This window comes from Python bivittatus, unplaced genomic scaffold (genome assembly GCF_059951505.1).
Source record: "Python bivittatus isolate LINGU-HERP-01145 unplaced genomic scaffold, Pbiv_v1 ctg000110_np1212, whole genome shotgun sequence".
Taxonomy (NCBI): Eukaryota; Metazoa; Chordata; class Lepidosauria; order Squamata; family Pythonidae; genus Python; species Python bivittatus.
This window is the reverse complement of record NW_028277045.1, coordinates 857,898-873,761: the sequence shown is the minus strand read 5'-3', so window position 1 is coordinate 873,761 and position 15,864 is coordinate 857,898. Positions and strand designations below refer to the sequence as shown.

At 42.4% G+C, this 15,864-nt stretch overlaps 1 protein-coding gene across 3 annotated transcripts in view; it reads right to left on the bottom strand.

The window, feature by feature from the left end:
- The window catches only part of MED13L (mediator complex subunit 13L), a 150,487-nt gene extending 135,814 nt beyond the window's left edge, over nucleotides 1-14,673 (bottom strand). Inside the window, exon 1 of one of the 3 annotated variants that reach the window (XM_088136647.1) lies at nucleotides 14,006-14,673. In XM_088136647.1, coding sequence (XP_087992773.1) covers nucleotides 14,006-14,065 — 60 coding nt within the window. In that variant the 5' untranslated portion in view covers nucleotides 14,066-14,673. Of the gene's footprint in view, nucleotides 1-13,648; nucleotides 13,783-14,005 lie in introns of those variants that run through there. The other 2 variants (XM_088136646.1, XM_088136648.1) reach the window with 2 other exon arrangements.
- Between the last annotated feature and the right edge of the window lie 1,191 nt (nucleotides 14,674-15,864).

The window sequence follows — 15,864 nt, the reverse complement described above, 5'->3', positions numbered from 1 at the left end:
ATTGTTAACAAATCCTTACATTTTTGTTTTTTAAAGCAAATATTCATGGCCCTGGGACACAAAGACAAGCGACAACCAGATGCACTAAAGTACAGCCTTTATTTTTCTCTGTAACTTAGCAAAGACCAGTCATCGTAATTTGTAACATGACCAAACAGCCGCCAGTACTTAACTGCAAGCTATACCATAATCACAGCAGCAGAGAGATATATAATCCACCCAGTCTTAATCTTTTAGCAGCAATACTGGCACTTGTCCACAAGACAGATGGTATATCAAAGGGCATAAAATCCACTAAATATAACGTTCTAAACACTGATTCCTCCAGTAAAATAGAGCAAGAAAAACACCATCTGATTGGAAAAAGCTATTATATTCCAAGAAGTTGCCATTCTAACATCAGAAGCCACTTAATTTTCACCAATTAGGCCATTTTCGAATTAACTCCAAAAAAGCCCAAGAGAATTCTGTAAGGAAGTCTTCAGCTGTTCAAATTCTGTAACAGCCTTACTATTTGATCTCTCTGAACTTCAATATATATTTGCACAGGCACCTTTAGAAGCCTTTCCTTGGTAGAAATAAATAGACATTCTGAATTAAACATAGATTGAGGAAAAAGCAAATAAATATTCTTTTTATCCGAAAATACTTTTAAGTTAAACAATATAAAAGTTGAAATAATATATATTATTGTAGGTTCAACTGGCAACAATTACCATATATACTTGTGAATAAGCCCATTCACCAACTGCGGATAAGCCAACCCTCTAAATTTTCGTATTTTAATTTTCACAATTGGCTGATCTGTGGGTGGCACATTTTTTATATTTTGGTTAAAAATTCAAGGGCCTGCTTATTTGTGGATGGGTTTATCCACGAGTATATATGTGATATACAGGTACTTTTAAAAAATATTACTGTACATACTCATGGATAAGCCCATCTGTAGATAAGCTAAACCCAATTTTGGGGGTGTATTTTGGCACCTAAAATTCTCAGCTTATCTGTGAGTATATACAGTAAAGAGTAGTTTGCCAGTTGCTTTTTTCCAATTTGAATAAAGTATGCAGGTTCCATGGATCCAGATTACAACACTGCGTGAGAACCTTGTATGCAGAGCCAAATCATCTTCCACTGAGCAACTCAGCAGTATGTAACCAAAATACAAGTTCACGAAGCCCAACATCTCCATATACTACAGATCATGGTCTTGCTCAGGAATCCCTAAATACATTTGCCACAAACACCACAGGAGTTGTCCTTCCTACAACCAGTATTCTTTTTTTCCCCAGCATGAATAAACAGAGACAGAGAAGGTCCAAGCAGCTCTCAGACTTATGACCATTTGCGTCACTAGGGCAAATTCTACAGGTATGAGAAAGCAGAAAGCTAGACAATAATAAGCAATTGAGAGTCACAAGGGATAAAAATCACTGAAATTACCAAAGATTCCAAGGCAAAATACAAGTGTGAAAAGGTGTTTTTCTCTCTTGTCCTTTGCAGTGGGGAAAAATATGTCTTCAATACTAGAAATGGGACCTTAGAAGCCATGAAATCTGTTAATGTGTTCAATGTTAATACATTCATGATCACGTTACTTGGCCAAGTGAAAATATTACCTGTTTTCAAAGTGTGTAAAATATTATTACAGTAGCAGAGTGGAAGTACCCAAAAGTGGCAATATCTAACCAACCTTGGCTGATCACAAAAAAGCTAAGCAATTTTGAAATCAATTTGTTATTGGATGGGACCACAAACTAGACTGGAAATTTAAGAAACAACAACAACAACAAATCCGTAAGTGGGAATGGCAAAATACTTTGCATTCTTTCCAAAAAAATCTAGAAGAGTCAAGCTACACTTGAGGGAAATGGGAAACAGAATTCATAGCAGAAGAAAATGGTTCACCACAAAGGTCAGCCAGAATCTGACCTTGCTATTTGATCCTTCTGAGTAGATTTGAAGATGTCACTGAAAACAAAACTGAACATATGTACAAATACTTCAATATGTACGTACAATACAAATAATGTAAAATGTGCTAGTCCCACAATAGCTGAAAAGCAGTTCTTCTCATCCATTTCAACTTAAATGGGAAACCTACACCAGCCAGATCAGCTCCATTCATTAATTAGATGCATTGATTTAAAACATTTTAATTGATTAAAAGTATGCTCCCAATTAATCAAGCAACAGATTTAACCAATCACAGGAGGCACCAGTTTAAGAGAGTGGTTTCTCAACAGGAAGAAATGCCTTTTGTAAAATATATTTGCTGCAGTGAAAAAAAAATGTATTGTCTAAAATTACAGGAGAATGTATTCTTCAGAACTGCTTTATTCATATGCAGATTTAAAAATTAAAATTCATAAATAAGTATGATTTCTTTATATCAGGTGGTAAACCTAATAAAAACTCATCTTAAAAAAATGAATTCCTGGGTAGCAGCAAATGAGCCCAACCTAGAATAAGCCATTTCTTGAATTAAATGACAAACAGACCCAATAAAAAAAAATCATCCAGAAAAAAGCAAGTCTCCTAACTAAGGTGTCCTTTTCCAAAAGTCTTTTTCCATGAATTCTTAAAGTCTAATTCCAGTCAGTTCTATCTTGACAACTCTGGGGCCTCCAGACCAACATTCTTTTAATATTTGAACATTAGTTTTGCTAGCTGGGGTTTATGGAGCTTGTAATCTAAAACATCTGAAAAATACTATGTTGGGGAAAGTATTTAAAATCATTATAAGCTAGAAGAGACCATTTCAGTGTTCAACACTTGAATCAAGCTCCATATCAAAGCAACCCTCAGACTGCTTTTTATACCTATGAGGAACTCTGAATAAGGCCCTCAGAAAGCCAATCCTTTCTTCTCCCATCATCCTGATAAACTAACATGCATGCAGTAAGCCTTGATCATGAAAAGCGCACCAGACCAATCACTCCTGTACAGACAGCTAGGCCTACTGAAATTCCATACATCTAGAATCTGAAGGGAACACAGAACTTCTATTTGGGGCGCAAAGACAACATGTGATATGAAAAATGTTATAGCTTGATTATAATTTCTTTCTTCCTGTCCAGAAACATTTTAAGGCAGCCAGACCTTGATGTAAATACTCACTACCATAGCTAGAGGCTGAAGATACAACTGATATCTCCAGAAGAGTCAGGCCTAACGAAAATTATTTATTTTCCTTTCAACTGAAAACCTGGTAAGAACTGCATCACTCATCATAACAAACCGATCTTTTCCAACTTCCCAGGTGTCCTAATATAAAGAGCTTGCTGTTTAAACATGTGGATGAATCTGTTCTGTGCTATAAAATAAATGGTCACCATATGTTATAAGGTATTAGCTTACTTAAAACGTTAGTCAATTCATCGATCGCAGCTATGTTGGCTGTCCTCATAGCTTTCCAAACATTTGCTCTACAGACTACCCTAAAATATTTTCATTTGTAATAAGGGCAACCATTTTAAGCCAGTGGTCATATCTGGAATTCAGAAAGCATATTGTGAGGGCTCTCACAAAATGGCTGCCAGGGGGGACTGCTTATTCACAAAATGGCTTTCGAGGGCCAGGCCAATCACTAAGGTTTCGACAAGACGCTTCACTTATGACTACTCTTGATCTCCAGTGCAACACAGGCACAGCTGCTTAAAGCTTCAGCTGCTTTGCGGCCCTGAGGTCAACTGCACATCTGCCCTCCCGAAAGTGTCTCCTGTGTATGGAAACACCTGCACTGAAGACCTCAAAGGGGCCTTGAGGCAGCCAAGCTGAACCTCTGAACAACTGCAGGTTCTTCATGCCTTCATGGTGCAGACTGAGATTGCTGAATGTTCTGTACACCCCATAAACCAGATATTTATTGCTCCCTGTCATTTTCATCTCAATCTCAGGGACATCCTTCTAAATAAAGAGGTGCTATATGCTTCCACTATGCTCTGCAGGATGTCCAGTTCCTTAAAACAAAAAAACTCATTAAAAAATCTAAAATTAAGAGCAAGAGGATCAAGCAGGTATCAGAGGATGAGCACACTATCTACCCTTCCTATACAATCAAAAGTTATCTCAGTCAAAAACACCAAGCAGTACTACCACAATTTCAGCAGAAAATGTACAACCACTCCAAATTACACCTAGATTTTCAAGTTTGGCCTGAAATTAGCAAGCCTAATGTACCATTAACTCTCTCATCAAAGCAGCTTTTCATGTCAGGTTTCCTCCCACCTCCACACCCAGACTTGCCCAGGGAAGAGCCGCAATTGGCTGAGGTCTCCTGAGAATTCTACATCACCACTTTTCTTTGATAGTCGCAAAGAGCTGGTTATAATACAACATAAGAAAAAAAATAACACTACAGGTAGTCCTTGTTTTAGCAACTGCCTTGTATAGCGACCATTCGCGGTTACGAGGGTGATGAAGAAGTACCTTTGCCACCAATCCGCGCATTTACAGCCTTTGTCGGTCTGTAAAGCAAAAGAAACCAGAGGCAGGACTGTAAGCAAAGTCACAGTTTCACTTACCGACAGTTTTGCTTAACAACCGAGTTGCCAGTCCCAACTGTGGTAGCTAAATGAGGGCTACTTGTATTGGTTCCTAACAAGTCTCTTAAATGCTAGCAATGGACATATCATGCAGGGGGCAGCACGCAGATGACCAAGGGCTGAACTTGGTTGCTAAGCCGAATCACCTCTCGTTTGCACTTGGATGGGCATTCTAAGGCAGCTGGATAAACTGGGAACTCAAAAATCATCCAGAAAAAGACAGTAGCAAACCACTTCCATAACACTGCCAAGAGAACCACACAGATGCAGTCATCAAGAAATACTACAAACTTACATAAAAATACAAACCTAAACAAAACACAAGCAATGCTCATTAGGACGCAACCTAATACACGAAGGATAAAAATGTCAACAAGGAAAGTGTTTCGCTGTGCTGTTAAATCACATCATGGGAAAACAAACTACCCCAACCAGTGTTGCTGCTAGAGAATTCTCCATGAAAAATGTGTACTTGATGGTGCCGTTACGTACTTCGATATTAAATCTATAAAAATACATCTAAGTTGTCTTACCAAATTGGTGCCCTCCAGATATGCTGACTGTACCAGCTGGGAGTTTTTATATCCAAGTATCAGGAAGACACGAAGCTGGGAGAAAGCTGCCTAGAATTACACATATATTTCCAATAAAGCCTTCAAGTAAGCAGTATTTGTTCAAGCAGCCAGAATCCAGCTACTTGCTTGGAAAGCCCCACAAACACTACAGCACAATAGTTAGAAATTGATTTTGAAAGAGTAGAGCTAATGGCCTAACTACAGAGTTGTCTAGCATCTTACTAGAACCCTGTTTTCAGCTAAGAACAAATTCAAACTGGCATATCTTTTAAGAATATCGGCCATATCAAATGAAGTTAACACAAAAATACGTGTTCTTACATGCTACCTTGTTAATGCCCTCTTCTAAACAAATTCTCTACAATGCTGCTACCACCACAAAGGGAAAAGAGATGAAGAACATCAGGAAGCTTGTGTTTAAAAGAACGGGAAAAAAAGGAACTAAGGCCGCTGAAGAGCTGCATCCTATGGGAATTGCACTAAAACAAGAAATCTATCAGATGTGCTATCAGCAAATAAGATTTTTTAAGCCCACTGAGACCCCCAATTTATAGCTGTGCTCCTAAAATAAAATGTGTACACTCTTTCCTGAGGGACAATGCTGCCTAAGCAGAAAAACCACAGAGTGACGTCATGGCTGAGCTGAATGAAAGGAAGAAAAATAAGCAAGCACTTTTTTTTTTTTTTTTAAGAGGACTACAGTCAGTACTACAATGTGCTTAAAAATAGTATTCGAATTGTCAATATTGTGATGGAAAATTCTATGTGTGTTCACTCAAGATTTAAGTCCTGCTGCATTCAGTAGGATCCACTTCCTCATTTTAAGTGGTTAAGATTGTGGTCTCCCTTTGTTTAGACACATTAATCAAGACTGTGGTTTCAATTCCAAAGGAATGGACTTAACAGAAGAGTTCACACATTCTGCAAACAAAGGGCTGGTCACACACACAGGAATTCTTCTGGGCAGCAGACCAAAGCAATATGTCCAGCTTTTTCATTCTGAAATTTTCCTCCACATGTGTATTACAGTATGTACAGTATCTTGTATCAAGCATACTTACTTAAAGGCTGAATTCTTATAACTCGCTAACCCAATTCTTAAACCCTGCTAAACTTCAATGGCTGATTTATACAGATTGCTAAGGCAAAAAATACTGCTTACAAAAATCACAACCCAGGATTCGTACGAAGTGCTAAGTGAAAATAAACCACATTAACAGCTATCAGAGCAGTGTGTAAATCCAAACACAAAGTTTTGTTCAAAGAGAGTTTTCCAGGGAAATCATTATTTGATTTCTAAATTTTACTGGTAAGCAAACACTTCCAGTGCACCCACAGCAATACCAATAAACATTTATTTCCAGCCTGGGGTGCTTTTTAAAAAGGAGCTTTGTGACTGATAGAGAAATGAAGAGGAAACTTACAAAATCAAACCTATATAATTGCTTATTGAAAAGCATATGTACAAGAAGAATATAGTACAGCCAATACTTTAAAACAAGCACCTTTCACCACAATTATGTCTCTTTCAGTAACACAAACCCTACTGTGAAAACCACCAAAGATCAGGGCAGCGTTCTATATCTGTCAAGTTAATCCATAAAGTAGAATATGTTCAAACAAAATTTTACATGACTTGTACACAAATGAGATGTTTCTAGAGGGGCAACGGCATTTTTCTGCTGCTATAAAAACAGCAAAGCGTTTTGCAGCACCTTAAAAACGAACAAATCTATCCAGAGATGGTTTCAGACACCAGTTATGGAATTCCTGAAAAACAACACTTCAGTCCAAGGAAGTCATAAAAACGAACACCCAATGAACCTTCTCTCTTCCATCATGCGTTCTTCATCAAAAAATCTGGAAATTGAAACATTTGTCCAAAGCCATTAGCTTTAGAGAATGACTGTTCTTGTTTATTCAGCTTACTAATGTTGTAGGAAAGTATGTTTTTAAAGGTCAACACAGATCAAGAATGCAGGAACCAAACAAATTTGACACTAGAAACATGATACTTGCTCTCACTGATAGTATCACAGGCTTACAACCCTTCTGGCTTAGAATTTCTTATTCATGTGTGCAAAAGAATTTAATACTGTCAGAAGCGACAGGAGAACAAGACAAGGTGAGAGATACAGATAAGAAGTTTGTTTTTCTTTGCCTACTTCAAGTTTTAAAAGCATGAATTAATGCTCCTTGACTTCTGAATGAAGTCAGAATGAAACAGAACAGTGAGCGTTAGTATCTACAGGAAATGAGTCATGACCAACAATGAATAATATTCTAAGAAAGTGACTGGAGGAGGCAAAATTTACATATCTTTCAAGAGAAGAAAAACCATCTTGAAAACAATGCACTGATTAACAGAAGTCAATGTGGATTTCCCAATAAAACATCATGCCAGAGTAAGCTAATTTCATTTCTGATACAGAAATTTTCTTAGTAGACTGGGGGAATGCTGTGCACTTAATATACCCTATTTCAGTAAAGCATTAGTAAATTGTTAGATCATGGGCTGGTGGGTATATTTGTTAGGTTGATACACAGCTGGCTTGAAAACCATGCTCAAAACGTGTTCACCTATGGTTCTTCATCAAACCGGAGAGAGGAGCAGCGCACAGGTTTGATCCTCAGCCTGATATTCAATGTTTTCATTAAGATTCATTATGAAAAGGAAATGCTTATTAGAGTCCTAGATGACAAAAAATTGAGTGGAATAACTAGTATTCTAGAAGATGTTCTTGACAAATCAGAGAAGTGGGCTGAAAATAACAGAATGAAATTAAATAAAGAAATTCCATGATCTTCACTTAGGAAAAATAAATGAAATATCTAGCTTAGTCATAGAATGTGTGAAAGGGATCGTGGAATTGTAGCTGAATATGAGTCAGCAGCCTGTCATAGCTGCTAAAAGAAAAAAGAAAAAGTTTTTAGGCTCTATCATCAGAAATATTGTTTCCAAATTATGAGAAGTACTTGTTCCACTATATTGTCAACTGGTGAGACCTCATCTTGAGTACTAGGTTCAGTTGTGATTACCAGGCTTTAAAAAAAAAATCAACAGAACTGAAAAAACTGCAAGGACAGTCAAGATGATCAGGAGATTGGAAACTAAATCTTCATAAGACTGAAGAAACTGGTTATCTTTAGCCTTTGAAAAAGATGACCACTTCTGAAATACTTGGATGGGCATCAGAATTCAGAGCAATGGCTTTAAGTTACAGGAAGGCAGATTCCAGCTGAAACCTGGGGAGAATTTGCTAACCAGAACTGCCTTTGACAGTGGTACTAATTACCAAGGGAGCTCCCCTTCAGTGGATCTGTTCAAGCGAAGCGTGGACAGCCATCAATCCTGGACCTTTTCATTTGAATTCCAGCAATAAGCAGTGACTGGATTGATGGCTCATATGGCCTCTTTCAGCTAAGATTCTATAAAACATCTGTTTTATTGAAACTCGCTCAGAAACAGTTTTCATAAAACTACAGGTAGTCCTCAACTTATGACCATTCATATAATGACTGTTCAAAGTTACAGTGGTGCTGAAAAAAGTAACTTATGACTGGTCCACACATTTACGACCATCGCAGCATTCCCGCAGTCACATGATCAAAATTTGGGCGCTTGGCAACTGGCATGTATTTACGATGGTTGCAGCATCCCAGGGTCACGTGAATACCATTTGCGACCTTCCCAGGGGGCTTCCGACAAGCAAAGTCAATGGGGGAAGCTGGATTCACTTCACAACTGCGTGACTCACTTAACGATCGCAGTGATTTGCTTAACAACCACAGCAAAAAAGGTTGCAAAATTGGGTGCAACTCACTTAACAACCACATCACTTAGCGACAGAAGTTCTGGTCCCAATTATGGTCATAAGTCAAGGACTACCTGTACTAGCTAATACCAAGATCATAGCAGCACAAAGTATATTAAATCTAAATTAATAGATACATAGGAAGTGACCTATCAATTGAGGATCAACCCCAATCCAATTCACCTCCAGGAGGGGACTCTTTTGGTATATCTCCTTACCTATCAGCCCAAGATTTTACCCCACCAAGAAAAATATCTGCGGTAATCTCCACATCCCTCTGGGCAAGTCCATAAGAGAATTCATCACTGACAGCTGCTGGATAGTCAGTTCCACACTTAAAAAAGAAATGACACAACAACTATAACTTCATAGAAGGAGACTAATATGAAATAGTCTTGCCAACCAAGCTATGAAACCCTACTGCATGTTTTAAGCTTGCACTGGTATTATCAAGTTATTATGCAAGACTTCTATACAGCACTTCTTCCCATACCCCAACAACCACGTTAAATGTAAACTTAGTAAAACAATCCACATGCATTTCAAGATCAATAGGGGAGGGGATGACTTACAAATTGGCATTTCACCTCATTATCCAACTGAAGACTCAAAGCAATCATTTGCTTCTGTCCGAATCAGTCGTGGGGGAGAAGGACGTAAGTGTTCTCCTCCTCCTTCTCAGCAGCTTTGGGGTAGGGGGTGAGAGTGAACAAACCCTGGATAGATTTCAGTATTATCAAAGACAAAGCATAATTCTTTCAGCAGGAGTTGCCACATAAGAAGCCATTTCATTAAATCAGACTGATGCACCATCTAATTTCAGTTCTGTCTACTCAGAAACTGGCAGTGGTTAAAAAGAAGAGTTTATGGTAAAGACACTGTCAATTATTCACATCTCTGATCTTGGCCTGTAACTAATTTCTGACAGGAGCCATGTCTGGAATTAAGGAAAGATCAAAAACTAGAAAAACAAAGAAAGAGGAGGGAATACAACGTTCCCTTATTTTTAGGGAGGAGCATCCTGCAAAGCTTTCCATCACCCTTCACTGTATTCCTCCCCAATTCTACCTCTTCCAAAGTTTGGATAGTAAAGCTTCTTCCTTCATGCATTCTGCCTGCACGTTCTTATTTCTTTGGCCTGGCATTAGCAACTGGAGGGTCTAAGCTCAAGATAACAGAAGAAACAGCCTAAATATCAGGGTTAATGCCTAGATGAAGGTTTTCTTTTTATTTTCCTAATTATTTCATTAGGAAAAAATCATTTCTAATCCATCTCAAAGTCCTCTGGCAGATGGCAAAACTACTTAAAAGATTAAAAATGGCAAAACAAATACAATACATTAATAAGAAACACAGAAGGGGCATAATTTATATAAATATAAAAGCATATAAAACATTTGGACAGAACTCCAGAGCACAAATGTCAGGCACTATTTAAAAAAAAGAGAAAAAAGATCATTACCGCAGCTAAAGCACCAAACCAAAACATTTTACAGAAATGCAAAATGCATTTTATTTAATAAACATCTTCACTTCCATTACATCTTAAGCATATCAGAATAAATGACAGGCCTTTCCACAGTTTTCGCTGCAACGCTGAGCTCCATAGTTACAGCGCAAGGTAAATGGTAATGCTTTAGCACAGAGTGATTTCTGCTTAAAATCATGGAATAGTTATAAAGCTGAAATTCAAGGTAAAAGAACAGTTTCCCCCCCAATAAAGCAAGCATGGTTCTAAGAATGCATGGAATTAGAACAGTTAAAAATCATCCATCACTGAACTATAAGTTGCCTAGTAATTAGGACTGCAGATGTTCCTGGACAAGAAAACAGAAGCAGATGATGCTATACAGAACATAACAAAGGCATTAATGTGTGCTCCAATAACATATTCCCCAGCTTATCTGTACCCTATCTATCTGTGGTAACTCACACAGCCTACAACTTCTGTTTTACTTCTATTTGATCTAGTAGTTACTACATTCTCAACCATGGCATAATATAAACATACTACAGTGCACTTCATCAAAGTATGCCACAGTGAATGTGTTAGCCTATTCAGCTGTCACAAGACATTGTTGGTTTTGCTCCCAATTATTCAATTAGCAAGAATGAAACATAAACCTATCTGCACTCTATTTGATACACAACCACTCCACAACATTATCCTAAAAGGCCAGTGTTTTCAAAATAAAAACAGCAACAGCAACAGCAGTCAGCTGAGGCAATGGAAACATGGAAAGATGAGGGTTCATTTCATCCAATGCGTCCCTACTGATCATGAAATGAATCCTGAATTAAATATAAAAATAAAGATAAAAAGCATGCTGATCACACAGGTATTTTGAGAATGCCAACCTATCCTTGGAACAGAAGATACAGCCCTGTATCTTTTGCACAAGGCCATTAACTATGCACAAATCACCACATTCAAAACATATCAACAACAATAATAATCATAAGGTTAGGGGATTCTGTTCGCTTTCTTAGAAACAAATATATTCGTTGTCTTGACAAAACAACAAAACACAGGATTTTGTTTACCTATTAAATCCACTGTTTTACTCTCACATTTCAGCAGAGCCTGATTGGAGGAAACCCAGTGCCAAGCACCAAAGAGAATTCCCATCTCATCTACGTAAAGACTTTGCAAGCAAAAGTACATTTCCTGGCCCAAATTTGTAATATTTCCAATTTTGTTTAGCAACAGAGTGCTTGTTATTACGCAGTCTGGAGTATCTTTAACTTTTTCAGCAGTTTAGCTTCAAACTAAGTTTGCTGGTGTCGTTTTTGAGGGGGGAAAAGTTGGTAACATTGATCAGATATTTCCACGTTATTTGTATTAATTAACCGCGTCATATTTGTCAATGCTTTAGTGGTATCTTGAAATGAATTCTTATTCCAAACAATTAATTCCTAGTATGAAGGCAGTCACTTTGCACACTGATGTCATACAATTAATATTAGAAGGATATACAAGTTTTGATGTTTTCTGCTGCAGTGAAGAGTCCATTAGTGTGTTTTCCCTATGGTGGCACAAACCATATGCTTAGTTGTATAAAAACAACTAATGCACTGGGAAGTAGCAACTGCAGCATGATTGTTCTTTGTTTCCATATGCTCAATATCTGTGCAATAAATTTAAAAAATCACCAAGGTTAAGGAACAGAGATTGATTTATGTCATACGGTGAAGGGGGGGGGGGGACAAAACAAAAAGAGCCATAAGCTGCAATTCTACACTCCCTACTTATGAGTACAGCCCATTGAACTGAATGGATTTACTTCTGAGTAATTCAAACGGACTTATTGTCTGGCATGTATGGTTATTTCTTTAGCAAGAGGCTAAACTCAATTCAGAGAATATTACAGCAATCCTAACATTAGCCTTTTGTATAGTCATGTTGCAAGATTGGAATTAGAATTAAAATACAAACGATACATCAGTGTGCCTCAAGACAGAGCTGCTTGAAGTCAAAACACTTTCATGGTTAATTGGGCATTCTTACATAAAATATTAATATTCTAAACATCAAATAAGTCAACATATGTGATAGATACTACACTATAATTCTCAACATATTACAAAACAGCCTCTGTTTAACCTAGTACAAATGCTTTCTGAACGTTATGCCTGGAATCAGGCTTTTACAGTGACATATTGGCACTGATTATAGAGATAAATTATATTTCATCTCTGAGACCCAATTTACACAGGTGTCTTAAACTCTGTTGGACTTAATTCAACACACCCCATTTTTAGAGCAGAGAACCATCTATATAGCTTCAAATGCATTACCCCTCTTCTCAGATTTTTCTACCGAATACACGGAGCCTAACCCACACTAAAGTTAAGTATTGATCTTGGCCAAATTCACTCCATTTCTCCTGCTTTGTTTGTAGCTCAGTATGCTTTTCCAATTGAGCGCATGATCTACACACAAACCACTGCAGCCCATCAATCATTACAGACACAGCAAAAAGATTAGCAAGCAAGCCCGTTTAAACACCATGACCTTCTCACGGTCCTATTAAAAATACTGTACGAAAAATATCCACTGGGCTCAACTGATAGGCACAATTTGAAAAGCTACAGCCCAGCCACTCACACCCGTTATAACTATCACCTTTCCACTAAAAAAAAAGGGGGGGGGGAGGCAGAGAGACCTTTCATTTGCAAGGCATGCCTTCAAAGCCCCAGCAGCAATCTCTAGGACCATCGAGCAAGATAAGGAAAGGATCCCAGACGTGAAAGCCTCCGTGGCGGTATGCAGACGAGCAAGTTTTTTCAGATCTGGGTCCCCGGCACCAGGGGATCCTCTCACTCTTTCGCCCTCTCCCTTTGTTCTTCTTCTCCCCCTCGGAAAAGAGTTGGAGACCCACTGCGGCTCAGGACCCCGTTCCTACCCGAGAGCCCAGGGCCGGCCCGCCAGCCCCGAGGGGTCCTCCTCCAAGCCGGCCCCCTTGCCCCCAAACCACCCCAAGCCCATCGCCAGCTCCCACCGCCCTCCCCTGCCACCAGCCTCCCCTGCCACCCACTGCTCCTCTTCGCTCCCCGCTCAGAGACCCCGAGACACCCTCTTTTCTTCCCCCAGCAGCAGACCAGGGACCCCCCCCCACTCCCACGGCCGGGTCTCCCCAGGGGGGCCAAGGCACACCCCTAGCCTGCCCCCCCCACATCGCACGAGAGGGGGAAAGTTGCCTCTTCCCACCTGGGGGCTCCCCTCGCTCCAGAGGGGGTGGGGTCCCTCCCTCGCCGCTCGCCCCGCCCCCCGCCCCGCCGCCCGCCCAGCGGGACCCGGCGGCCGCGGGGGCGAGCGCTGCCCTGCCCTGCCCTGCCCGGCCGCCGCGACCCGGCGCGGCCGCCCGGCCCCGGGCGCGCAGGCACAGCTCCGCCCGCCGCGCCAGTCCCCGCGGGGCGCAGCCGGCGGGCGAGGGGTGGGGCCAGCGGGCGCCGGGGGAGGGTGCCAAGACCCGGCCTTTAAAGGCCGAGAAAGTTGCTGCCCGCCGGAAGGCGGCGGCCTCCCCCGGCCCCGCCGGGCGCCCCCGGCCCGAGCCCCCCGACTCACCAGGGAGAAGAGGTTGGAGTGACAGTCCTCCAGGCTCGCCCCGTTCGCCGCCGCAGTCATGGTCCTCCTCGGCGAGCCCGGCCTCCAGAGCGGGGCATGTCTGGCCGGGCGGAGCGGGCGCGGGGAGCCGCACAGGCGCCGAGGGGGGCGGGCCCGGCGGCGGGGGCGGAGGCGGAGGCCCGGGCCGCCCGCCCGCCCGCCTGCCCGCCTCCGCGAGGCCCCCGCTGCCTTCCCGGGAGCCGAGCCGGAGAGAAAGGGCGGCGGCGGCGGCGGCGGGGCCGCGCTACCGCCGCTCGGCGCGGGCGGGGCTGCCGCTTCCGCCCGCCCGCCCGCGCCGGGCCGAGGAAATGATGCGGGGCGGGAAACGAGGCGGGCGGCGACGACAAGCGGCGCGCTTCAGGGGAGCCGCCGCCGCCGCTGCCGCCGCCGCCGCCGGGTGGGTCCCCTCAGGCGGGCGGAGGCAGGCAGCCGCTCCTCCTTCCCTCCCGCTGGCGGAGGAGGAGGAGGCGGCGGCGGCGTCCCCTTCCTCGCCGCCCGGCTACGGATCGAGCGCGACCTCTCGCCGCCGCCGCCGCCGCCGCCGCTCCTTCTCCCCGGTGGGCTCCCCTCAGCGCCGCCTCGCACTCATACACACACATACACAGAGGCTGGCTGGCTCTGGGCTCTGACAGCAATGGCGGCCGCCAGGAGCAGCGCGCCTCGCCATTGGCCCGGCGCGGCCCACGTGGGACGGTCCTCCCGGCTGGACGCAAAGGAGGGGGGCGGAGGAGCGGAGCGAGGAGAGGCGCGGACGCCCCCGCCGGCTTGGCGCAGGCGCCGGCGCCCGAGTCGCCGGAGGGGGCGCTGTGGAGCAGGGGCCGGGGGGGGGTGGGCGGGCGCGCGAGCCGGCGGGATAGGTGCCCCGCGGGAGCCGAGCGCGCGGCGGACTCCGCGGGCGCCCCGCCAGCCTTGCGCGGCCGCGCCCGCCTGGCCGGCAGCTGCGGAGGGGCGGGCGCGCGTTCCCCGTAGGCCCGGGTCGGGACTTCGATGTCATTCCTCTTGGTCGCCTTTTTTCCTTTTCTCTCCTTTTCCTCTCCTTTTTTTCAGTTGGTTTTTTATGTACATGTCAAACTGGTCACCGCCCATCTCGTTAAAAAGCGAAGTCTGCCCCCCCCTTGCCCCGCGCCTTCTGAACTTTCATTTTCCTTTTTTTCTTCGAGTTTAGTTTGCTTTCGTTTTGAGTGGCTGATTCAAAACTTCAATCCCGTTATTAGCAAAAAGTCAGGAGATCGGTTCTGTGATTTTGCAAACGAGCTCGTTATGGCTTGCGGCAATAAGACGGATCCTGGTTACTTATTTGGTCAGCATTTTGTGTGTGTGTGTGTGTGTGTGCGCGCGTGTATATGTGTGTGTGTATATGTGTGTGTATATGTGTATATATATATGTATGTGTGTGTCTATGTGTGTGTCTGTGTATATATGTGTGTCTGTGTCTGTGTCTATATGTGTGTGTGTATATATATGTATGTGCATATATGTGTGTATATGTGTGTGTGTGTGTATGTATGTGCATATATATGTGTGTGTGTGTATGTATGTGTGTATATGCGTGTGTGTATATGTATGTGTGTGTATATGTGTGTGTGTGTGTGTGTATAAATGTATCTTAAAATTATTTTAAACATTACATTTGAGTATGGTTTCCAGGGTATACTATATATATAATCTATGAGAGAGATCAAGAGAGATTTACCAAATGGTAAATATGTAATCAGTAAATGCATTCATTTGAAAATTATTTTTCACTTCAAATACCTTGGTATTAAATAATGAAAAGGCATATATATGTTTTCAATTTTTTTTGTGGTGATCCAAGGTCT